The 26,494-nt window shown below is 44.9% G+C and overlaps 1 protein-coding gene across 1 annotated transcript in view; it reads right to left on the bottom strand.

The window, feature by feature from the left end:
• The window catches only part of PLEKHH2 (pleckstrin homology, MyTH4 and FERM domain containing H2), an 87,416-nt gene that overhangs the window by 34,567 nt on the left and 26,355 nt on the right, over positions 1 to 26,494 (bottom strand). The window contains exons 2-10 of the mRNA XM_066611793.1: positions 25,072 to 25,134; positions 21,950 to 22,099; positions 20,547 to 20,630; positions 18,468 to 18,549; positions 11,598 to 11,780; positions 7,857 to 8,830; positions 5,184 to 5,259; positions 3,789 to 3,883; positions 1,578 to 1,722 (exon numbers count right to left, since the gene is read on the bottom strand). Coding sequence (XP_066467890.1) covers positions 1,578 to 1,722; positions 3,789 to 3,883; positions 5,184 to 5,259; positions 7,857 to 8,830; positions 11,598 to 11,780; positions 18,468 to 18,549; positions 20,547 to 20,630; positions 21,950 to 22,099; positions 25,072 to 25,134 — 1,852 coding nt within the window. The remainder of the gene's footprint in view (positions 1 to 1,577; positions 1,723 to 3,788; positions 3,884 to 5,183; positions 5,260 to 7,856; positions 8,831 to 11,597; positions 11,781 to 18,467; positions 18,550 to 20,546; positions 20,631 to 21,949; positions 22,100 to 25,071; positions 25,135 to 26,494) is intronic.

Raw genomic sequence — 26,494 nt, 5'->3', positions numbered from 1 at the left:
GATAAGTGAATCCACAGATACGGGATCCATGGATATGGGGTCCTCCTATATTTTTTTTCCCATTCAGAAAGGAAGTGCTCCAGCAAGTCAAAGAATATAAGGAACGTTGCTTGGCATTCGCCACATCTCCTAGCTCTCTAGAAACTGGACACTGTAGTGGTCACATTTCAAAATGCCTCTGAATGACTGCATCCTAATACTTGCTTTTGATCTTTAGCCTTGACATGAATGTACTATATATTTTTTTTAGTTATCTGTATGAATCAGTGGTGACACAACTTTAGATAGAATGTTGTTTGTTGTGAAAACAAAATTTCCTCTGAATGACTCACTGAAAAGATTAAGCTTACACTGGACATTCCCCCCCTCCCAGGTCAGACAGGGTTTATGCTTTCATCTTATATGTGTGGCTTGGCTTTTCTTTCTTTTTTTTTAGCAGTCAGGAGAGATTTGTTGGAAATTTCATTTCTGCACACCTGCCTCTGCTTGGAATAAATAGGATGGTCTGTGTGGAACTGGAGACTGTCATTGCAAGAAGGGGCTGGACTGGATAGCATTTCTGTTCCTTCCAATTCAATGATCTGACGCAATTCTTCTCTGGCCCTCACTTGTGTGTTGCTATCCACCAGAATGTGTTCCACTGCTCCTATTAATTCTGTCTGGATTTTCAAAACCAAGTCAGGCTATTTTCTCCTAGCCATTAGTATTGAAAATTCAACAAAATTAGGTGTTTTATTCCATCTACAAGAGCCTTCTTGGTGTTCAAGGGTGTCATCCCTTCAAAAATGGTATTACTTGACAGTCTGAACATCCTATTAGGAGCAACATAAACATTTCAACTATAAGAATTCTTTACTCCTTTCTGAAATTCACTGTTACATTATAAGAGCTAATTATTTATCCTCCTTGTATATCAGTTTGGAGAATATGACACATGGTCAGACTTGGAACTATCATAGAATTATAGAGTTGGAAGGTACCTACAAGGTCACCCAGTTCAACCCTCTGCCTGCAGCAGGACATTCTCCTAGAGCATCACTAGCAGGTGCTTATCAAGCCTCTGCTTGATGATTTCCAGTGAGGGAGAATCCACCACCTCCCACAGCAATACTTTACAGCTGTCTGAAATAAAGAGACAAACACTACTGTTCCCTTTACAGTGATTTCTAGAAGAACACCATGATCTTTTAGATTTAGTAATTTCAATTTCTAATTCCTCCCTGCTTCTGAAATTAAAATGCTCTAGGATTCCAGAAGATATGGTTGATCCTGTCACAATGACAATATCTTTCTTTGCAACTGTGAAGAAAGGCTACTGAACATGAAATGACAGGGCAATTAGCAGACCTCCCAGAAATGTTTTAGAAATTTACAAGGTAATTATTTTAAGGAAAAACTCCTTTTGCCAAATAGTTCCATAATATGTGACTTAAGTCTAAATCTGTGTTCTCTTTAAATATCCTTTGAAGAATGAAAATTAATTTTTGCTTCCCCACCAGCCCTGGATGAAACAGGCTACCTATCCTTCATACACACTTGGAGGGATAACTTATTATGCTTTTATTACTTCTGCTCACCTCGTTTCATAGCCCTCGGACTGCCTGGGCCACCTTTGCTTCGAGAATCCGATTCAGACGTCCGTGAACTGGACTGGGAACTGTCTTCCTCTTCAGATCCCGAGGAATCATCCAAGAATGGGTTGCTGCTTATCTGTGTTGCTTTCTGAAGAAAGTAGCAAAGCATTCTTTTAACCTTGCATAAAGCATATCTATTAAAATGACATATTTATTCTGGTTTCTAAATTATTAAGGGCCCAATCCTATCCAATTTTTCAGTGCTGGTGCATTTGTGCCAGTGGGGTGTGTGCTGCATCCTGTGGTGAAGGATCAGTCACTGGGGCCTTCTTAAGGTATGGGAACATGTGTTCCCTCACCACGGGGCTGCACTATGGCTACACTGGAGCTGGAAAGTTGGATAGGATTGGGCCCTAAACCACGGACACAATCAGAAAAAATGTCAAGAATTTCACCAAAATAGTGACTAGAGAAGACCTTGGGGGGGGGGGGGAGAGACTTCTGAAGAAGATAATAGGCCACATAGCTCGATTTGAACTTCATCTATTTAATGTTCTGATAATAGTAATAGTTAGAGAATTAGACGTGCTGTCCAGTTGAAAAGACAGAGCATTAAGTGATCAAAAATTCAGTTTACAAGATAGTCCTTGAAGAAATTCATAGAGGATTCTACAGAAGTCAATCTATAGGAGTAAAGGATATGATTCAGCATTCTTTCTGTTATGAATGCATGCCATAGATGCTACTACAGTGGTGCCTCGCATAACGAAATTAATCCGTTCTGCGAGTCCTTTCGTTATGCGAGTTTTTCGTTTTGCGAAGCGCGTTTTCCCATAGGAATGCATTGAAATTTAATTAATGCATTCCTATGGGCAAGAAAAGTCCGAACAAAGTCAAATTTGGTTTACAAAGTGTTTATTAAGTGCTCTTTAAAGGCATACATACTGTACAGAGGATTTCAAAAACGGGGGGATGCTGAGTGGGGAGCTTGTAGGCTGTAATCCTGTGCACACTTTCCTGGGAGTAAGCACAATGGGACTTACTTCTGAGGAGACACGCACAGGATTGTGCTCTAAGCTGGGGAGGACAGAGCAGCTGCACTCAATTGCTTGCTTTTGCCATGATCATGGGGGGGAAATGTGAAGGAAATGGGGCAGTGAGAGGGTGAATGAGCGATGGGGGATGCTGAGTGGGGAGTTTGAAGGCTGTAATCCTGTGCAAACTTTTCTGGGAGCAAGCACAATGGGACTTACTTACATAAAGATCCGCCCCTTACTAGGGTGGACGGGATCATAAACTGACATGAAGATCCGCCCCTTACTAGGGTGAACGGGATCATAAACTGACATGAAGATCCTCCCCTTACTAGGGTGAACGGAATCATAAACTGACATGAAGATCCTCCCCTTAAGTCAAACCAAAACAAAACAAAAAAAATTCGTCTTGCGAAGCACGGGTCATAAAAATTCGTTGTGCGAGTTACCAAACTTCGCAAAACGCTTTCGTTCTGTGAGTTTTTCGCTGCGTGGGGCATTCGTTATGCGAGGTACCACTGTACACATATTTGTGACAGGAAGTTCGGCTACTAAGTCCTGTGTCTCTGGCCAACCAAGCCACATGATTCCGTTTAGATGCAATACAAATCAGTTCATGTTTGTCTCTTCACATACCACAAGATATTCTGCTGTAGCTTATATACTGAAGACTGGGATCCAATAATTGGCTCTCTGAATTCAAATTTTTCCATCAATATTTATGTCTTGAATACTATGATTACATTCAGACTTCACGTTTGGCATATAAATAATTCTATATCATTGGAAATTCCAACCTCTTTAAGTATTTCACAATTTTGATTTCACAACGGAAAATTTTTCATATTACAAAAAATTGCCAAAAATGCCTAAAATTGTGATTAGATATTGCAGGTATTGCAAAATAAAGATAAAAATAATGCCCTGTTAGTAATTTAGATTTAGAATATTTTGCCCATGTGGCATCACAACCTATGTTTACACAATCATACCAGCACATTATTTCAACTGTAAGATACCCACTTGTAACGTTTGGCAGAAACAATTCCTTTTCCAGCATTTGTTTTTTAAACTTGGAAGCACAGTTTTATGGCACATTGGACAACATACATGTAATGTTACATTTCAGCTTGACAGTATACACACCCTGCCCAAATAGCCTGTTTTTAAACATGATTACCCCTTTAAGAGTAGTATAAACAGGAGTAGTAATATTCTTGTATATCAATGATGTGTAGAGTCCCGATGGGGGATAGGAAGTTGAAGGAGTGGAACCTGAAATACAATAATATTTCTTCAAAATAACTTCTGAAAAATTTTGGGCAGATATAAGTAGTTCATAAAATTAAGACTTTATTAATTAATAAAGAGTTAATCCTCAAGACAGATTTACAAAAATCTAAGGGTTCCTAAGTGCTTTTCTATTCACAGAAGAATCTCCATTTGCATGCAGGGGAGGTAGGAGTGACTTTCACCAATTTCCTCTTCCTTTTATAGCACTTTGAACCTCCAAAAAACTGGAGCCCCCAGGAGTGGATATTTTGGGGTGCAAGGGGCTGCAGAGGGAAGGTGAGGCTGCAAAAGTCGTCTCCACTCCTTTGCAGAGATTTATCCACAAACATATAAAGAAAATATATTCATGTATAATTTTTCTTTTATATAACACATGTATTTTCTCTGCACAAGAATATTTAGCTAGAATTAAGGCAGCAATCCCATACACAACTGTCTGGAAATAAACCACACTGAATACAATGGGACATACTTCTGAGTATACATGCCTAGGATTGTACTGTATGTAGATAACCATTGCAAATACAAAGAAGCCGGTAGAAACTGTGAAACAATTATGAATATAAAAACCAACATGCTCTGTCAGGAGAGGGATCCATTCTAATCCTCTGCACCATGTCTCCTTCTGTGACTATTTATTTATTAGAAAAGCAAAGATGTCTTTAGAAGAAAGCAGTTAAAAGATCTGTAACCTCACCTGTAATGATCCCAAGCATGCTTACTCAGAGAAATTCCATTGAGTTCAAAGGGACATAGTTATAACCTAATTATCTACGGAAAAACAATGTGATGAGAAGGGCCCTTTAAATTGAAGGAAAAAAGTTATTTAACAATAGCCTCATCAATGTGAGAGGGGGCAGCCCACTGACAATCCATCAATCATTTTCCAGGCATATAGAACAGCTTCACTCCAAGGCAAGCCACCCTTGCCTTCCTCCTGAGAGTGAAATAATAATCACTTTGCTTTCTTTCCCAGTGCTGTGCTCTGGGTGAAGGGAGAGGTTGCTGGCTCAGAGGTCGCTGGCTTCAGCATTTCTAAGTGCTTGGAGAGAGTCTGATTGATGGATTGTCTGCCTAATGACTCTGTCTTACATCACAAAGGTGAGCAAGGCTGTTTTTAAATTGTCTGGCAAAGGGACATTGTTTTTAAATGGATTTGCTTTAATGTGAGGATTAGAACAGACCCCTCTCCTGACAGATTTTTGCCATCCACATGAGTTCTGGTAATGGAACCCTCACGCATACCAAGACTCAACCTGTACTTTCTTCTAAGTAGACTTACTTTTATTGAAGGAGTCCATGTTGAAGGCCTCAGAAAAACGTAAACCTGACTTGGCTACTGCATAAATTCTGCTTTCCTGACATAAAAACAAAAAATTTTAAAATATGTTTCAATATGCTTTCCAATAATTATAAGACTGTTTCCATATAGAGATAATTTAATTGAAATGCAGAGAAATAAATCCTCCAAATAACTGCACCTAGAGTTTATTCCCATTCAGTTCAAATGGGAGGAATGGAAGTAGATGAACGGCTTCTCGTTAAAGCAGAAATGAAATTCTGCTGTTCCTTGGTTGCCTGTAGCCATTCTACATTATGCAATTCATCTTTTGCAGTATTTCTTAGCAAATGAGAAGCAATACCTTACCAAAACATTTCTGTCATTAGATATCAGTTTTCAAATTTCACATTCTAATATTCTTCCATGACATTTAACCATAGTTGTGAAACATACCTATTACTTCCAAGCATTCATATTTGTGCTCTTCGTTTCAGGAACTTTTTTAAATATTGCCAACAGAATTCAGAGTCTCATTTCTTAAGCATACTTCCCTTATTATGCTTGATATTAGCTGCTTTTATCTATAGTTCTTGATGTTGATAGACTTTATTTTATAAAACAAATTTAGGGCAGAAATATACATGGATTTCCTAAGACACTGTAAAAACAGATCAACAGCACAATCCCATGAATGCCTACTCAGAGTTGGTCCCACTGACTTCAGTGAGACTACAACCCTATATATATATTTACATGACAGTAAGTGTGCCATTTAACACAGTGGAATTTATTTCTGAGTAAACATGAACAGTATTGAACTGTCAGTCTCAAGTAAACAGGTACAGGATTGGAGTCCTATAGCATTTTTCCATGGGAGGGGGGTTAGCTGCATTATGAAGCAGGGTCACAAAGTGCAGTAGCTACAGTCATCTGCAAGATGGAAGCAGTCAGTTGTCACCCTTATGTCAGTACAGAATCCCCACCCCCCCAGCACTGACACATGCCCTTCCTAGCAGCCAGCTGTTCGCTTCTGGCCATAATGGGTTTGAGGGCGCAGAAATTTGGCAATGATACTGATAAAGAGTCCCTGTACACTGTTGGTAGCCTGGGTTGCAGACATGTACAGAAGATCTGGATCTGGGCCCTGACTCAGGGTTCCTGCTATGTTAGGCCTCAGGGGGCCTTCTCTGAGACCATTGCTGTGACAATCAGTGGACGGGGTTTGCCACACACAGCTGATGGACACTCTGGGCCCTCTCCAGGATGTTCAGGATTTAATGGGCACTGACCCTGAACTACAACAATGCTGTCTCTCAAGTCCTCAAGACAGAGAAAGGGACTCAGGCACTCCTCCACACAGACCTCATCCAAGGCTGTGGCCTGGATATGTAAGCAGGAGCGTGGTAGACCTATTATTGGCTGCCTGGGAGTGGGGCAATGCTCCGATCTGCTCCCAGCTTACCCTGCTCTGCACCTCACATGCACACCATGAGAGCTGGCCTCCAGCAGGACCTCAGCCTCCCCCCAGCCCACCAGCACAGGCTGCATCCCAATTGGGGACCAGCCAGGGTGTTTACGTGGCCACCTCCCACATATGGACTGTCCATGGCTGGCTGGCATGGATACCCTCCCCTGGTGAGTATGCTTGAGGAGGGTCATATACCTAGAGAACTCCATGTCCTATGTGTTCTTCCTATCCCTTTGTCCTGCTGAGACTTTGGACTCTAGCACTGACAATGAGGAGCTCCAGTTATTCCTGATTGAGGGCCTGATACAGATCTGTGCATGCTGGCTTACTGCTGGCAGGCACTGTCGCAAACATGCCATAAGGCAAGAGACTTACCTGCGGTCCCAGTGCTGGAGTTAGCACAACGTGAGCCCACGCTGGGCCAGTTCCAGCACTGGGCCCACGTTCTGCCACCTGGCAGTCACCCAGACAACCTGGTGGTGGAGAGGTGAGTGAGGGTGCGAGAGGAGGCAGTATTCTGAGGTGGGGAGAAGGTAGGGGGGAAGGTGGGGAGAGGAGGAAAGGCGTGGTGGGGGAGGGAGTCGGGCAGGAGGAGGGGCGGGACTGGTGAAGCTCTCCTCCACCAGATCCTGAGTCCTGTGTTGGGTTGCGTGGCCCAACACAGGAGTCTCCGATTCTGTGCTGGCTCCAGAGCCCTTGCAGAATCAAGTAGTCCCATTGCAGAGCTACTTCCCTTACCTGGGAGAAGGGGATGAAAGCCCCCTTCCTCTGAGGAGCTACAGCAGGCTGCCCAGTTGCGCTCAGAGTACCGCAATAGACATTTTGGTGCCACAGTAGCCCAGCGCTCTAGGCAGCTCCCAACTGGGCTGTGAGTGGCTTGAGGCGACAGTGCTGCCTCAATGGAAGCTGGTGCCCCACACCTCTGTCCCTTCAGTAATTGGCTACCCCAGTTGACTAGAGGCTCATACTGGCCACCATGCCTATCCAAGGGATTTACTAGAGGGGCAGTGGTGGCTGTGCTGGCCAAGGTTTTGGTGTTGGCGCACCATATTGCCACTTGGGGAGCCCAAGGGCTCCTAAAAGCAAACTCTGAGAAACAATGGGACAATCCGGAACTTAGGTTCACATGTAACATATAGAGTCACATATAATGGACAAATGGTTAAATTACCAAGTGAATGATTGTTATATATAATTGAATTTACCCAAGAGGGAAATCGATGTAGTGGGGGAGTAGGTGGCTTATTGCTACTAGTCTTCTTTGCATCACAGGAGTCCAGGGCTTCAGCATAGGGACTTTCACAGGAGTCGTAAGTAAACAATTCATCATTGCAGCTAACCTCCATCTTCTCTAACACATCTGTACCATCCCCATCCACCTGATCAATGTCTGTTTCCTGAGGTTTGAGAGGCCGTATCATGCTTATAGCATTTCTGTTTCTGCCAAACATTTTGTCTGAACATAAAGGAGGTTGGCTAAAGTGCTTCTTGGTCAGTGCTGAACTTATAGTGAAGACGCTGGGGGTCCTCAGCTTTGGTGGTGGCAGATTAGCTGGAGAATTCAGTTGCCTGCCAGACTGAGCGCCTACTGTCATCACTAGTGCTGGATGTTTAGGTGCTAGAGCTGGAGTCAAAATTGGACTTGGAGTATTTGCTTCACTAGAGGAGGATGAATAATCTAGTCTTTGAGACTGAAATCTCTTATTTAGTTCATCGGAAAAGCTACTGTGATCTTTCTTTTCAGTGAAGGATTCCAAGTTGCTCTTTCCAACTAGATGGTTCTGGTTTTTCCATGGAGACCCTTGTTGCCAAGAATATAGCTTTTTGTGTACTTTCCCTGGAGCTCCAAAGCTCTCTTCTTCCAGTAAAGAACTGCTGTCATCTGATGCTGTCAAATACATTTCACTCCCGATTCTGCTGTAGCCTGTGCCTTCTTCAGACGTGTGACTTGAAAGGGTAGATACACATCTGGATTTTGATCTACCTCTGTCTCCTTCCTCTTCATCAGAGCTCCAGTCACTTACTGTAATGCAAGAGTTCTTTGATATATTAGAGTCTAGATCTAGAGCCTTTACTGTCTGTCTTTGCTCTGGTCCATAGGAGCTTTGTTGAAGTTGCTTCAGGCATTTTCTATTCCCATATATTGGGCCAGCAACAGATGTTTCTTGGATTTCTTTCTCTAGAAAAGTAGTAGATAATGTTTGGTTAAATTACTTTAGATGAAGCAGATACAGAAGAACAATTTAGGGCACAATCCAGACTGCTGGAAAGCTAGTTTGCGCCTCCTCGAGGGGAAGCCAGGCTGGTACTCCGAGAAACGTCGGCCTGCGGAGGCTGACATAAGCCTCCGCCCAGATTCCCCTCAGCCTCTTGTGTTGGCCCGCCTGCGCCAACACAAGCGGAAAAGGTAGGCGTGGGGAGGCGGGGAGGAGGAGGGAGGGAGGGAGATGTTCCTGGGTGGGGGGAGGGCGGGCGATGGATGGCCCTGGGGGTGGGCAGGCAGGGAGCGGGAGGAGGGGCTGTGATCCGGCAGTTAGCTGGATCCCAACCCCTGTTCCCGGGGAGAACGGAGCGGCTTCAAGCCACCCCACTCTCCTTGAACTTGTGCCACCTCCAGAAGTGGGGCAAGTCTAAGGAGACCCATTGTGGCCAGCAGCCCTTACCCAGGGCTAAGGGGAAAAGTTTCCCCTTACCTCTGGCTGAGCCGCTTCTGGCCACAATCCTACACTGGATACAATGCAAGCCTCCTGGCTTGCCTGTTCTAGCGCAGGTTAGGATTACGCCCTTAAACTCACTTATGTCTTCTCTCAAGAAAACATCAGTAATTCATGAGAAGAGCAGGCAGGATCATGCAAGATACTGGCAACTTCATTCTAAAAATCTATGGTTTGATTGAAACATGTGACAGAATGAGGTGGTTGAGTGGACTGTACCATTTCAGACAGATGGGCATGTCTTGTTAAAAAAAAAACTCCTGCAAAATTTTACTACACCACGAAATTTTTACACCAGCACAACTAAATGCAAACCCAGCCAAACATCCCTCCTGTGACATTCTGTGATGGTGAGTAGATCTCATCCTAAGCTTTTATTTGCAGATACAAGACGTTTTGGGATCATGATGTTAACTCATTTAAAAGCAAATAGATTACACTGATTTAAATGCAAGGACTCCAAGTTAGCTAGTCTGAAATGTGAGCAAGAGACCACTTCCAGCCCTATCTAGAAATTAAAAAAAAGATCGCCATATTAAGAAAGAACACTAAGATATCCTAGATTTGTAAAAGAAGACAAAATTTTATGACTGAAGATCTTTCAGAACTTTAGAAAGTCTTAGGATGATTACAAGGTGTATAAAAGACATACAAGGTGTATGTCAGTAAGTGTAAAGTCATGCACATTGGGGCAAAAAAAATCAAAACTTCACATATAGGCTGATGGGTTCTGAGCTGTGTGTGACAGATCAGGAGAGAGATCTTGGGGTGGTGGTGGACAGGTCGATGAAAGTGTCGACCCAATGTGCAGTGGCAGTGAAGAAGGCCAATTCTATGCTTGGGATCATTAGGAAAGGTATTGAGAACAAAACGGCTAATATTATAATGCCGTTGTACAAATCGATGGTAAGGCCACACTTGGAGTATTGTGTCCAGTTCTGGTCGCCGCATCTCAAAAAAGACATAGTGGAAATGGAAAAGGTGCAAAAGAGAGTGACTAAGATGATTACTGGGCTGGGGCACCTTCCTTATGAGGAAAGGCTATGGCGTTTGGGCCTCTTCAGCCTAGAAAAAAGGTGCCTGAGGGGGGACATGATTGAGACATACAAAATTATGCAGGGGATGGACAGAGTGGATAGGGAGATGCTCTTTACACTCTCACATAACACCAGAACCAGGGGACATCCACTAAAATTGAGAGTTGGGAGGGTTAAGACAGAGAAAAGAAAATATTTCTTTACTCAGCGTGTGGTCGGTCTGTGGCACTCCTTGCCACAGGATGTGGCCTGGATGCCTTTAAAAGGGGATTGGACAAGTTTCTGGAGGAAAAATCCATTATGGGGTACAAGCCATGATGTGTATGTGCAACCTCCTGATTTTAGAGATGGGCTATGTCAGAATGGCAATGCAAGGGAGGGCGCCAGAATGAGGTCTCTTGTTATCTGGTGTGCTCCCTGGGGCATTTGGTGGGCCGCTGTGAGATACAGGAAGCTGGTCTAGATGGGCCTATGGCCTGATCCAGTGGGGCTGTTCTTATGTTCTCCTTCCTACCCTAATTGCAGATAAGCATTACATTGGCAGAGACATCAACGGAAGATGACTAGGATACCTGCTTAACCAGGATAGAGAAAACTAGAAAATAAGAACTAGTTCTACAAAACAATATAGCTACATGTAAGTCATACAACATTTTTGTCACTGTTTTTAATACAAAGATTTTGATCCCAATCAAAAATATTGGATCCAGTGTAACAGTAGCACGTCATCGTGCTGCTACTCTGCTCTTAACATATATCAGCCTAAACACTCATGAGCCCACGTAGCAGGATCAGAATATTGGAATCCTGAACCCATTTTTAGATTTTAGGATAAGAACCTTGTCTTAGGATTTTCAGACTAAGCACCTAAGGAGAGAGAGCGAGAGAGAGCATCAAGAGCTATGCTAGTGTAATATCACAAAATATTATAGTTAAGTAGTATTGCTATACCAACACCAGACACTGTTGGGGCAATGTACTAACCCAAACAAATTGTCTTGAGGGTTTAACTATAAGTAATCTAGGGTCTCTACATCACAACTGAAAATAAAAATAATTCTTTCTTGTCTTACTCAAAACTTTGCTAGAAGCTCCTATGGAAGCAAGTTTCATTAAAATAACTGGAACTTAACTTTAAGTAATTCTTTTTAGGGTTGATTCGCCGGTCACATTAAAAAATCTATATCCAAAATACCTATAATGCCAGTGCCTTCACTAAATTTGGTTTCCTTTGATATGGAATTGCTTGTATCTTCAGGCTGAGCAACCTGTTGAGGACTTCTTGCTCTGTTTAAGAAGCATCCAAAAGTTAGACTGCTCAGGCGCTGGCCTTCTCCAGGTTTTTGTGCTGAAGGAACAGATTTCTTCCCCTGAATCTCTGTGCAGTAATAAATAAGGAATCAAGGTTTAATATATTCAGTATATATATTTAATATATTCAGTATAAAGCATTATTGAAAACAAAGAAGCAGCAATTTATGAGATCCACATGGGATAGGATAATCCCATGTGGCAGCCAATGAGGTCTGGTATATCTCTTTGGCGACTAATTACTCCAATGCTGAAGCCAAAAAGTGTTGTTGGATCATCTGTATCTGTGGCAAATTGGGAAAAACATTTTAAAAATCTTTACAACAAGCATGAACATGAACCAGATCTGAACTTTGAGATCCATCTTGCACAGTTTACTGAATGGGAACCTGTTACTTGCAAGGAAGTCATAACGCTGATCAACAGGCTTAAATTGAGGAAATCTCCTGGGATAGATGCTATTCCTGCTGAACTTTTTAAGATAGACCCAATCTGGTGGGCACAGGTACTCGCACCCTTCTTTACGCTGATTAATAAGGACGGAATTATCCCAAGTGCTTGGAAAGTATCCTTAGTAGTGCCCATATAAAAGAAAGGGAACAGGACAGACCCAAGTAATTATCAACCAATCAGCCTTTTAACAGTGATTGGCAAGATGTATGCATCTCTATTGCAAGAGAAACTGCTTGATTGGATAGAACAGGAGAAGAACTAGGAGACAAGCAAGCGGGGTTCAGGAAAGGCTATGCTTGTATCGATCATTGCTTTACTTTGGCATCATTGATAAGTAAATATGCATTAAATGTTCCTGGCATCTCATATGCAGCATTTATAGATCTAAGAGCTGCCTCTGCAGACGCGTGTGGCCTCTGGGAACCAAGTGCCTCTGGGAACTAAGTGCCTCTGGGAACTAAGTGCCAGGTAAGGCACAAGAGTTTAGCATCTGGGCGAGGAGAAGGCAAGGAGACCTCTGAGTTTTGGAGAAGGAGAGGAGGAGGAGCAGCAGGAGGAGGAGGTAAGTGTGCTCATTCTAACGCTTTGTCTTTCTAACTCCCTGTCTTCTAACCTTAACCTTACCTTTAAAGCAACCTTAAATCAAAATTGAAAGTTAGCACCTAAGGGAGGTACATAGGGCTACTCGTGAGTAGGAGCAGAGTCCTACTCGTGAGTAAGAGCAGAGTCCTACTCGTGAGTAAGTGCCCAAGGGTCAGGCATTTAAATCAAAATTGAAAGTTAGCTGCACCTAAGGTAGCACTTAATCGAAGAAAGGGAGGAGGATAAAGTGAAAAGCAGGTTTTCTACTTGCTTAAATTAAACCTATACTTAACCCAGGTTAAACCTAATCTAAGTTAGAACATAACCTAAACAGGTCAGTGAATTGGGACACAGGATCTAGAGAGCAATAAATAATTAAACAAACCCAAATAAAAACTAGCTTGAGGTTACAAAAACAGTCCAGCCTAAGAGAACAGAACTAGGAGGGAAAGGACCTAGGAAGGGCCAATTCCCAACCCATTAAGAGCCCCACTAGGCTAATCCAAGCAGTCCATTCAGGAGCCTGCAGAGTAGGTCACGCCCATCAGCAGCCATTTGCCTTCCTGAGCTTTTGTAAACTCACCTGGGAAGGCCAGCCCCCTTTCAATCAGGAAGGAAGGAGGGGGGAGGAGCCAGCCAGGAGTATAAAGCTAGGCAGGCCATCGCGTGAGGCTCTCTGCAGACGCGTGTGGCCTCTGGGAACCTGGTGCCTGGGGAACTAAGTGCCAGGTAAGGCACAAGAGTTTAGCATCTGGGCGAGTTCAGCAGCAGGGCGAGGAGGCCAGGGCCCCATACTCTGCCCTTCCTCTTCCCTTGAGAAGAGGGCTGCTATCCAGTGTACGGTTTTTAAAAGGACCCCTAAATAAAACAACAACAACAACAAAAAAGCTATGCAGTCAGACAGCCAGCAGCAGGGTGGGGGCTATCCAGTGTTCTGCATCAAGTGCCACATGTATGATTATATGCCACTGGGGCATAAGTCATGGGTGTGTCCTCGGTGCAAGGAGCTCCAGGCTCTCAGGGAACGCGTCCGCTCCCTTGAAGCCTTGGTGGCTGACCTGGAGAAGCGCAGGCAGCCAGAGGAGGACCGTGGGGAGACTTCTGGGGACGATCAGGCTTCGTCCCAACCTCAGGCGTGCAGCTCCTCGGCTGCCCGGGTGGGAAGTCTCGGGACTGGAGGACGTCATCCTGGAGAGGAGGGAAACAATCCCCTAGGGGGGATCCCTTCTCCAGGGGATGGGCCCGTATCCGAGCGCACTCGGGACACTCCTCGGCGGGAGGGGGGTCGGGGGCTTCTTGTAGTGGGGGATTCGATTATTAGAAACATAGAGAGGGGGGTTTGCGACGGATGTGAGGACCGCATGGTGACTTGCCTGCCTGGTGCGAAGGTTGCGGACATCACTTCTCGTCTAGACAGGCTGGTAGACAGTGCTGGGGGAGAGGTAGCGGCTGTGGTGCATGTCGGCACCAACGACGTGGGCAAGTGTAGCTGGGAGGTCCTGGAAGCCAAATTTAGGCTTTTAGGCAGGAAGCTGAAAGCCAGGACCTCAAAGGTAGCGTTCTCTGAAGTGCTACCTGTTCCACGCGCAGGGCCAGCTAGGCAGGCGGAGATCAGGGATCTCAATGCGTGGATGAGACGGTGGTGTAGGGAGGAGGGGTTTAGATTCGTTAGGCACTGGGGAACGTTTTGGGACAAGCGGGGCCTGTACAAGAGGGACGGGCTCCATTTGAACCAGAATGGAACCAGACTGCTGGCGCATAACATTAAAAAGGTGGCAGAGCAGCTTTTAAACTGATCCCTGGGGGAAGGCCGACAGGAGCCGAGGGGCATCCGGTTCGGGACTCCTCATCCCTATGGGATGAGGATGGGGAGGTTAGAGAACAAGACAAAGGCAGGGTAGGAGAAGAAATTGGGAAAGGTAGGGAGATGGGATGTGATAGACGGTTTGGCAAAATGAGAGGATGCGGGGACAAAGGAGCGAATAAGCAGCCCATCCTGGGGCATTCCGTGTATAAATGCTTTTATGCGAATGCCCGAAGTCTACGAGCAAAGGTGGGAGAACTGGAATGTCTGGTGACAAGGGAAAATATTGACATAGTGGGCATAACGGAAACCTGGTGGAATGCGGAGAATCAGTGGGATACCGCAATCCCGGGCTATAAACTCTACAGGAGGGACAGGCAGGGGCGTGTTGGAGGTGGGGTGGCCCTTTATGTTAAGGAAGGGATAGAATCCAGCAAAGTAGAGATTGAAGGTGGGTCCGACTCCACCGTAGAATCTCTGTGGGTTAAATTACCAGGCTTGTGCAGCGATGTAATACTGGGGGCGTGCTATCGTCCTCCAGACCAGAAATCTGATGGGGACCTTGAAATGAGGAAACAGATCAGGGAGGTGACAAGGAAGGACAGGGTTGTAATCATGGGGGACTTCAATTATCCTCATATTGACTGGGTCAATTTGTGTTCTGGTCACGATAAAGAAACCGGATTTCTTGACGTGCTAAATGACTGTGGCTTAGATCAGCTAGTCACGGAGCCCACCAGAGGACTGGTGACTCTGGATTTAATTTTGTGCGGTACGCAGGACCTGGTTAGAGATGTAAACGTTACTGAGCCATTGGGGAACAGTGATCATGCTGCGATCCGTTTTGACGTGCACGTTGGGGGAAGAATACCAGGCAAATCTCTAACAAAAACCCTTGACTTCCGACGGGCGGACTTCCCTCAAATGAGGAGGCTGGTTAGAAGGAGGTTGAAAGGGAGGGTAAAAAGAGTCCAGTCTCTCCAGAGTGCATGGAGGCTGCTTAAAACAACAGTAATAGAGGCCCAGCAGAGGTGTATACCGCAAAGAAAGAAGGGTTCCACTAAATCCAGGAGAGTGCCCGCATGGCTAACCAGCCAAGTTAGAGAGGCTGTGAAGGGCAAGGAAGCTTCCTTCCGTAAATGGAAGTCTTGCCCTAATGAAGAGAATAAAAAGGAACATAAACTGTGGCAAAAGAAATGTAAGAAGGTGATAGGGGAGGCCAAGCGAGACTATGAGGAACGCATGGCCAGCAACATTAAGGGGAATAATAAAAGCTTCTTCAAATATGTTAGAAGCAGGAAACCCGCCAGAGAAGCGGTTGGCCCTCTGGATGGTGAGGGAGGGAAAGGGGAGATAAAAGGAGACTTAGAGATGGCAGAGAAATTAAATGAGTTCTTTGCATCTGTCTTCACGGCAGAAGACCTCGGGCAGATACCGCTGCCCGAACGGCCCCTCCTAACCGAGGAGTTAAGTCAGATAGAGGTTAAAAGAGAAGATGTTTCAGACCTCATTGATAAATTAAAGATCAATAAGTCACCGGGCCCTGATGGCATACACCCAAGGGTTATTAAGGAATTGAAGAATGAAGTTGCAGATCTCTTGACTAAGGTATGCAACTTGTCCCTCAAAACGGCCACGGTGCCAGAAGATTGGAGGATAGCAAATGTCACGCCTATTTTTAAAAAGGGAAAGAGGGGGGACCCGGGAAACTATAGGCCGGTCAGCCTAACATCCATACCGGGTAAGATGGTGGAATGCCTCATCAAAGATAGGATCTCAAAACACATAGACGAACAGGCCTTGCTGAGGGAGAGTCAGCATGGCTTCTGTAAGGGTAAGTCTTGCCTCACAAACGTTATAGAATTCTTTGAAAAGGTCAACAGGCATGTGGATGCTGGAGAACCCGTGGACATTATATATCTGGACTTTCAGAAGGCGTTTGACACGGTCCCTCACCAAAGGCTACTGAAAAAACTCCACAGTCAGGGAATTAGAGGACAGGTCCTCTCATGGATTGAGAACTGGTTGGAGGCCAGGAAGCAGAGAGTGGGTGTCAATGGGCAATTTTCACAATGGAGAGAGGTGAAAAGCGGTGTGCCCCAAGGATCTGTCCTGGGACCGGTGCTTTTCAACCTCTTCATAAATGACCTGGAGACAGGGTTGAGCAGTGAAGTGGCAAAGTTTGCAGACGACACCAAACTTTTCCGAGTGGTAAAGACCAGAAGTGATTGTGAGGAGCTCCAGAAGGATCTCTCCAGACTGGCAGAATGGGCAGCAAAATGGCAGATGCGCTTCAATGTCAGTAAGTGTAAAGTCATGCACATTGGGGCAAAAAATCAAAACTTTAGATATAGGCTGATGGGTTCTGAGCTGTCTGTGACAGATCAGGAGAGAGATCTTGGGGTGGTGGTGGACAGGTCGATGAAAGTGTCGACCCAATGTGCGGCGGCAGTGAAGAAGGCCAATTCTATGCTTGGGATCATTAGGAAGGGTATTGAGAACAAAACGGTTAGTATTATAATGCCGTTGTACAAATCGATGGTAAGGCCACACCTGGAGTATTGTGTCCAGTTCTGGTCGCCGCATCTCAAAAAAGACATAGTGGAAATGGAAAAGGTGCAAAAGAGAGCGACTAAGATGATTACAGGGCTGGGGCACCTTCCTTATGAGGAAAGGCTACGGCGTTTGGGCCTCTTCAGCCTAGAAAAGAGACGCTTGAGGGGGGACATGATTGAGACATACAAAATTATGCAGGGGATGGACAGAGTGGATAGGGAGATGCTCTTTACACTCTCACATAATACCAGAACCAGGGGACATCCACTAAAATTGAGTGTTGGGCGGGTTAGGACAGACAAAAGAAAATATTTCTTTACTCAGCGCGTGGTCGGTCTGTGGAACTCCTTGCCACAGGATGTGGTGCTGGCGTCTAGCCTAGACGCCTTTAAAAGGGGATTGGACGAGTTTCTGGAGGAAAAATCCATTATGGGGTACAAGCCATGATGTGTATGCGCAACCTCCTGATTTTAGGAATGGGTTAAGTCAGAATGCCAGATGCAAGGGAGCGCACCAGGATGAGGTCTCTTGTTATCTGGTGTGCTCCCTGGGGCATTTGGTGGGCCGCTGTGAGATACAGGAAGCTGGACTAGATGGGCCTATGGCCTGATCCAGTGGGGCTGTTCTTATGTTCTTATGTTCTTATGCCTTTGACTCAGTGTCTCATGCAAGACTTTGGAATAAATTGAATTCTACATCTATGCCTAAAAGATTGTTAAAATTAATAATGAATTTATATACTGGAAACTCGTTATATGTTAAACTAAACAAAGATGGAGCTATTTCTCGCCCCATATCTGTTGAAAGAGGGGTTAGGCAGGGAAAATCTGAACATTTGTTTTATATCTGTGACTGTAGGTTTCTCTTAATGAACAAATTATAGGCCTCATTTCTCCAATTGGAAAGGCTAAAAACTTTCCAACTCAAATTTGCATTTGAATTAATTTTCTCAAATTTGTGTAGTGCTATTAAAACCATCAAAGAGTCTTGTGGCACCTTATAGACTAATACACTAATAGTGGTACAATATAGGTTTTTGTGGACCAGAGTTTACTTCATCAAATAAATGTCTGCTTAGAAACATTGTGATTGTAATCATTTATGATCTGCTGTTTTTAATGTTAGTTTTCTGTGTCATTGTATGGAGTATTTACAGTGCTGCTGTTTACCAATTAGTCTATATTGCAATATTGATTTTACTATTTACAATAAAATCAGGTTTTGTTTTATGTTGCATGTTACCTCAGGTGCCTTTGGGCAGAGGTGGAACTCATGAAAAAAAAATACTTATCCATGTTAAAGGTACTTCTGTTAGAGTAAAAATATCACACTTGTTTTCAAAGAACTCACACCATTTACCTTGCAATTTAATCTGCAAGATCCTTATGTCTTCAATCTGGTTTTGATTGATCATGCGAAGGTTCTGATTTTCTACTTCCAGCTGAAAGCGTACAGACATAAGCAGAGCATTGAAAGTACTATATCCAAAAGAAAGTTGTAATTTTCTCTCAGCTTATGTGATATAAATATGTTGGGAATATTTCTTACTACACTTTATATCTTTGCAATGTCTAAGTGCAATACAATGTAAATGCTTCTCTGAATCCCAGTTGTTGAACTCAATGATCTTGAATGCTATTTCGGTTTTAAAAATTCTGCATAGTATGGCTACCATAAAAGCTTAAAATATAAACTATTCTATGAAAAAAAAACCCACACAAAAATTGCCCATAGAAAAAAATCCCCTAAACCTAACTCCAACCTTTACCCTAACGCTAGCCCAGTGAATCCCCCCACCCTAAACTAGTGGGCAAATTTTGTGTGGTCTTTTCTCATGTGGGATATTTTTCTGGTTACCTGTATAAACATTCAGAGTCTACTCGATTTCCAAGAGCAGGGAATTCAGGAACTGACGTAGTCTCCCCACACCTGTACTCAATCCCACTGGTGAGATCCCAGGCTATAAAAAGCAGGATCACACACATCCTTTGCACATTTGCCATTATCAGAATCACCTGATGCTTCATGTGGATCTTGCCTAAACAACTTGATCCCAGGGTGGGTGTCAGGACCAGGAATAGCATGACCAAACAAGGTAGGGATCATATCTAGTTGACTATGTCAGGTTTTCTGTATAGTTTCCACTCACTCTTAGCCACCTATCCAACCTTCCCCCTCCACTTTTTGTCCTTTTGCTAATTGATCAGAATCTTGGTTTTACCTGTTGCATTTTTTCCCCCCACTATCGGTTTTATTCTTTCAAACTTCTTTCACTTTTATGGTTTTCTACCTGGTCTTAGTTCACTCAGGAGGGAGTGGTTGCCCCATCTCCCAGACTGCCTATGTTTCGCTAATGGTTGGTTTTGCAGAAGGAACCCTCCAGGATCTTGGGGCTCTCTGTTTACATAGGAGGAAGACAGTCCAGCCTTCTTCTGAATGAACTTTCTAGCTTTTGGAGGTGGCAGTGAAGGTTACATTTTTTCAGTTCAACCCCAGTTTACCCAGTAGAACGCAGACATGCACAAACTGTAAAAGAAGGCACTTTAATGCAGCTTCAGCTTCAGCCTTGCAAACAGATCGGCAAAAGCGATTAACCAATAAAATTTTTTATTGATAACTAAACAACATCGGAAATGGAGCTGCATCCTAACAGAAAATTCACCATTTCATTGAGGCTTTCACCTGTGTGTGGTTTTGCACTGACCTATTACTAGAGTATCTATTTCTTTAAAGATGAAGAAATCCCTACCCACGTAAGAGCCCAATCCTGAGCTTGGTGTTCCAACTTTCCGCTGCAGCGCACTGTCGCTAATGTGCCATAAGGCATGTCTGCAAGGCTTACCGCTGGGCCAGCATCCGTGCTAGCCCAGCGCAGCCCGGCGCTGGGCTAGCACCAGGCGGGCACCTCTCCTCTGCTGCTCGGCAGTCTCACAGACCACTGAGCTGCAGCACGGTAAGCAGGGACGGGGAGGAGGCATTCTGGGGAGGAGGAGAGATGGGGAGGGCAGAGAGAGGCTGGGTGGGAGGTGTGCCGGGGGAGGGAGCAGGGACAGCTGAACTCCACTGGATCCTGTCCGTTCGTGCAGGGCTCGGCTCTCTACACAAATGCCTTTACTATACTGCCAACCTTTTGGTTGGCAGTAAAGTGAGTAGCCCCATTGTGGGGTTGCTTCCCTTACCCAGGAGAAGGGGACGAAAGTCCCCTTCTCTCGAGGTGCTGCCCGCAGCAAGCTGAGGTATGCAGGATGCAGCGGCAGCCGTTCTTGGCGCTGCTGCAGCCGCGCGCCCCAGGCAGCTCAGGATTGGGCTGTTACTCTTTTAGGTTACTGCAGAAATGCTTAACCAAGTATTTCATGTACTGTATTGCCTACTTATAATGGAACCAATTGATTTCAAGTTAATTTTCTACACCTTTTACTCACTTGGCACAAGACTCACCTCATGGAACTTGATAGTCACCCATTCTTTTATCTTAACCGCTTTCTCTTCTATAATTTTTGCTTCTTGTATTCTTATTTGTTTCTGAAACAAGAATATTTTAAAGAACGAACATTCTTAACAATTATCATTTTAAAAAAACAAACTCAGTCTTTTTGCCACTTGCATCCCTGAATTCAAAAACCCTACTTCGGTGACTTGACAGTAAGCCAGATTTTAGGCCTCAATAACTAAGAGCGCAATCCTAACCGGCAGTTATGCTGGCATAGGAGGCCCTGGAGGGTCGCAAATGTGCCGTAAAACATGTTTGCACCTCTGTGGGACGAAGCTGTGAGGGCACATCCAGATGCACCAATGCACGGAGGCTGATGGAGGCCTCCGCAGCGGCTTCCTCCCTGCCACTTGTGCCAGAGCACCCGTGCCAACACAAGAGGTGAAGGTAGGCGGGGAGGAGGCAGGAGGGAGCGTTTTGGGGCGGGGAGGGCAGGTGATGGGCGGTCCTGGGGGCAGGCGTGTGGGGAGCCGGGGCGGGGCTGGGACCCGGCCGTTATGCCAGATCCCAACCCCCGTCCCTGGGGAGAAGGGAGCGGCTTGAAGTCGCTCTGCTCTCCGCGGAATTGCGCCACCTCCAGAGGTGGCGCAGGTCTGAGGAGACCCATTGGGGCGCACAGCCCTTACCCAGGGGTAAAGGGAAGAGCTTCCCCTTGCCCCTGGCTGAGCCACTGCACCCAACGAACCTGCGTTGGATGCAGCGCAAGCCCCCTGGCTTGCCTGCTCCAGCACAGGTTTGGATTGCGCCCTAAAGCAGTAAGCTTACTATGACCATCCAGTTATAATGAAATTATAAAGAGTATCCTTATAAAAAAGTAACACAAAAATAGGTCCACACTTTCAGTAAAAGCTAACCTGCTGGACACCCAATCCTATCACAAAAATACATCAGTGCAATGACAAGTCTGACAGCATAGAAGTCCCTACACCAACTGCTGCATCATGAGCATCAGCATAATAGCAAGAAAAAGCCATGCTGGAGTTATCTCCAACACAGCCTGGAGATTGGTGCAACCCCACCAGTAGAGAGGCCAGAATGGGGAGGAAAGCAGGGTAAGATGCAGGACGGAAGTAGGCTAGCTGAAGAGGAGTTGGCAGATGCCAGGTCCCAAATGCCCATCAGGTGACGGACACACCCCTGATGCCAGGAAAATGCTCTGCCAACAACACACCTGGTGTAGGTTAGAGGAACCCCATAGAGACCAATGGGAAAGAGAGGAAAAGCACAGAACCTCTCATCTCTCTGTAATATATCACTTTAAAGGCTGTATACAGGAGGAAAGGTGCAATAAAATGCCTTAAATAAATAAATAAAATGTAAATAACCAAGTGACAGTCCTATCATTTCCAACCTGTTGTACAAGCTGTTGCTCCAAGTTCTGCATTATATCATCTTTCTCCTGCACCAGAGTCTCCAGATCTTGACACCTTTTGTACAACTTCATCTCTGACTCACTGGTTTGAATATTTGCAGTTTTTAATTTCTCCTCCATAATCTGCACCTGAAAGTTAAAATACCACACAGAGTGCCATAGGAGATCTACTTAAAAAAAACAGGCGTAATTTACTACATATTTCAGAATCAAAGATACAGAAAGCAATGAAATTTATAAGCAATTATGTTGCTGAAAGAGTAAGTCCTTAAGATGAGATGGGTGATATAAACTGACCATAACCAGGACCTTTTGCTCTTCTATTTTCCCACCAGGTCCAAACTCTATATGTTCCGTTACATCCAACTACACTTAGCTACTCATTCTGTATGAGCATAAGTTGACGAACAGTACCCACACTAACTTGCACAGCCTTGCAGTTTAGGAATTCATGAATTTAATTGCAACAAACTACAACAAAAGCAACATTCCTTATGCCAAAATGCACAGGACAGTATGCTTTATTACATAGGAGTAGGGTCTTGAGAACTCTCTGGAAACTCCCTGAACCCACCACTCTTTAATGGAACCCTTCTTACGGCTCAATCCTATCATGGTGGCTGGCATGTGGAGGACTGTACAACAGCAGAACATAGTAACACTGTTGTAAAATAGCCTCCAGCACTGGCCATTTTAGGTGTGCTGCTGCACTAGGCGGCAGGGCTGGAGGCGCATCACTAGACCTCACTGGCATACCTGGGGGGGGCAGACGGGGCAAATATTACTCCAGGTGTGGCCTTACCATCGATTTGTACAACAGCATTATAATATTAGCCGTTTTGTTCTCAATACCCTTCCTAATGATCCCTAGCATAGAATTGGCCTTCTTCACTGTCACATTGGGTCGACACTTTCATCGACCGGTCCACCACCACCCCAAGATCTCTCTCCTGATCTGTCACAGACAGCTCAGAACCCATCAGCCTATATCTAAAGTTTTGATTTTTTGCCCCAATGTGCATGACTTTACACTTACTGACATTGAAGCGCATCTGCCATTTTGCTGCCCATTCTGCCAGTCTGGAGAGATCCTTCTGGAGCTCCTCACAATCACTTCTGGTCTTCACCACTCGGAAAAGTTTGGTGTCGTCCGCAAACTTTGCAACCTCACTGCTCACCCGTCTCCAGGTCATTTATGAAGAGGTTGAAAAGCACCAGTCCAAGGACAGATCCTTGGGGCACACCGCTTTTCACCTCTCTCCATTGTGAAAATTGCCCATTGACACCCACTCTCTGCTTCCTGGCCTCCAACCAGGTCTCAATCCAGGAGAGGACCTGTCCTCTAATTCCCTGACTGTGGAGTTTTTTCAGTAGCCTTTGGTGAGGGACCGTGTCAAACGCCTTCTGAAAGTCCAGATATATAATGTCCACGGGTTCTCCCACATCCACATGCCTGTTGACCTTTTCAAAGAATTCTATAACGTTTGTGAGGCAAGACTTACCCTTACAGAAGCCATGCTGATTCTCCCTCAGCAAGGCCTGTTCGTCTATGTGTTTTAAGATCCTATTTTGATGAGGCATTCCACCATCTTACCCGGTATAGATGTTAGGCTGACCGGCCTATAGTTTCCCGGGTCCCCCCTCTTTCCCTTTTTAAAGATCGGCGTGACATTTGCTATCCTCCAATCTTCTGGCACCGTGGCCGTTTTGAGGGACGAGTTGCATATCTTAGTCAAGAGATCTGCAACTTCATTCTTCAATTCCTTAATAACTCTTGGGTGGATGCCATCAGGGCCCGGTGACTTATTGATCTTTAATTTATCAATGAGGTCTGAAACATCTTCTCTTTTAACCTCTGACTTAACTCCTCGGTTAGGAGAGGCCGTTCGGGCAGCGTTATCTGCCCGAGGTCTTCTACCGTGAAGACAGATGCAAAGAACTCATTTAATTTCTCTGCCATCTCTAAGTCTCCTTTTATCTCCCCTTTCCCTCCCTCACCATCCAGAGGGCCAACCGCCTCTCTGGCGGGTTTCCTGCTTCTAACATATTTGTAGAAGCTTTTATTATTCCCCTTAATGTTGCTGGCCATGCGTTCCTCATAGTCTCGCTTGGCCTCCCATATACCTTCTTACATTTCTTTTGCCACAATTTATGTTCCTTTTTATTCTCCTCATTAGGGCAAGACTTCCATTTGCGGAAGGAAGCTTCCTTGCCCTTCACAGCCTCTCTAACTTGGCTCGTTAGCCATGCGGGCACCCTCCTGGATATCATTTTTCCATAGGAAACTACATACATCATCGTGTACAATGAAGCACTACTGTTCATTCTGCTACATGTGTGTATGCAACAAGAACATACTGTCAGGTAGGACTCTGTGGTCGCAATCCTAACCAGCTTTCCAGCACCAAAGTAGGCAACTGCACTCTGAGGTAAGGGAACAAACATTGCCTTACCTTGAGGAGACCTCCATGACTGGCCCCCAACTGCAGGATGCAGCACATGCCCCACTGGCACATCTATGCCAGTGCTGGAAAGTTGGTTAGGATTGCACCCTGTAACACATCTAAATCTGGTGAAATATATTTGCACGTTCACTGCAATGGTGTGGTAAAGAAAATGGCTCGCATGGGTACGTCATCCAAATGGCTTGTCACATGGAGCAGCCTCCATGCTACTGCTTGCTTCTATGAGCTGGCCTTCATACACCTGACAATTAATTGTAAAGTATACATGGCTGCTTTAGTCCCAGTAGAACCAACCAGACTTCAATTGCCTGCATCAATTTTCGTGATTTAAATTAATCGATTCTGTTCTAGTCATAGACAATAACAACAACAATAACCACCAGTATTTATATATAGCCTTTCTGGTCATTGGATTACTCCTTTGACTTTATTCATGGTGGTTCACGTAGGTAGGCAGATGAAATCAACCAAACACAAGGATATTCTGTATATTTAGGTATAATTTTTCTTTAGCTTTGTTTATGTTGTAGGATGTTGAAACTAGATACCTATACTACTATGTTTGCTTAGTGTGACATTCTCTAACACTGGTTTAACTTTACAACTATAGTGCATATTTCTGCATTATGAACATACCTGCTGAAAAGCTTTCTCTGCTTGACGATCTGCATCAATGACTTGTTTTTCAAGCTGCTGCATCTGTATAGAGACATATATATATATCAATATATTTTTAAAAAGAGATAGAAGGATGGATTAATTTGGTAGCTATTAAACAAATTAGCAAACATAAATGCGTAGTGCTTCTAATGAATCAAAGAGATTCACATACATTATCTCAATAATTTTGAGATTTGAGATTAATTATCTCAATAATTATCTCAATAATAATCTGCCAAGATTTTGGACTGACGATCAGCCTTAAGAAAACACAGGTCATGGTTCAGGATGTGGATTCACCTCCCTGCATTACAATCTCTGCGCATGAACTGGAGGTTGTCAATGACTTTGTGTACCTTGGCTCAACAATCTCCGACACTCTTTCTCTCGATACCGAGCTAAACAAGCGCATCGGTAAAGCAGCTACCACGTTTTCCAGACTCACAAAGAGAGTCTGGTCCAACAAGAAGCTGACGGAACATACCAAGATCCAGGTCTACAGAGCTTGTGTCCTGTGTACACTTCTGTACTGCAGCGAGTCATGGACTCTTCGCTCACAACAGGAGAGGAAACTGAACACTTTCCACATGCGCTGCCTCCGATGCATTCTCGGCATCACCTGGCAGGACAAAGTTCCAAACACAGTCCTGGAACGAGCTGGAATCCCTAGCATGTACGCACTGCTGAAACAGAGACACCTGCGTTGGCTCGGTCATGTTGTGAGAATGGATGATGGCCGGATCCCAAAGGATCTCCACTATGGAGAATTCGTGCAAGGAAAGCGCCCTACAGGTAGACCACAGCTGCGATACAAGGACATCTGCAAGAGGGATCTGAAGGCCTTAGGAGTGGACCTCAACAGGTGGGAAACCCTGGCCTCTGAGCATCCCGCTTGGAGGCAGGCTGTGCAGCATGGCCTCTCCCAGTTTGAAGAGACACTTGGCCAACAGTCTGAGGCAAAGAGGCAAAGAAGGAAGGCCCATAGCCAGGGAGACAGACCAGGGACAGACTGCACTTCCTGCCGGTGTGGAAGGGATTGTCACTCCCGAATCGGCCTTTTCAGCCACACTAGACGCTGTTCCAGAACCACCATTCAGAGCGCGATACCATAGTCTTTCGAGACTGAAGGTTGCCAACAGAAATCTCAATAATCCTTCATTCATTGGCATCCTTCAGTTTCGGAAGACTATGGTATCGCGCTCTGAATGGTGGTTCTGGAACAGCGTCTAGTGTGGTTGAAAAGGCCTATTCAGGAGTGACAATTCCTTCCACACTGGGAGCAAGTATAGTGTGCCCCTGGTCTGTCTCCCTGGCTATGGGCCTTCCTTCTTTGCCTCTTTGCCTCAGTTTGTTGGCAAAGTGTCTCTTCAAACTGGGAGAGGCCATGCTGCACAGCCTG

Source organism: Tiliqua scincoides, chromosome 1 (genome assembly GCF_035046505.1).
Source record: "Tiliqua scincoides isolate rTilSci1 chromosome 1, rTilSci1.hap2, whole genome shotgun sequence".
NCBI lineage: Eukaryota > Metazoa > Chordata > Lepidosauria > Squamata > Scincidae > Tiliqua > Tiliqua scincoides.
The sequence above is the reverse complement of the archived record's forward strand: the minus strand, read 5'-3'. Positions and strand labels throughout refer to the sequence as shown.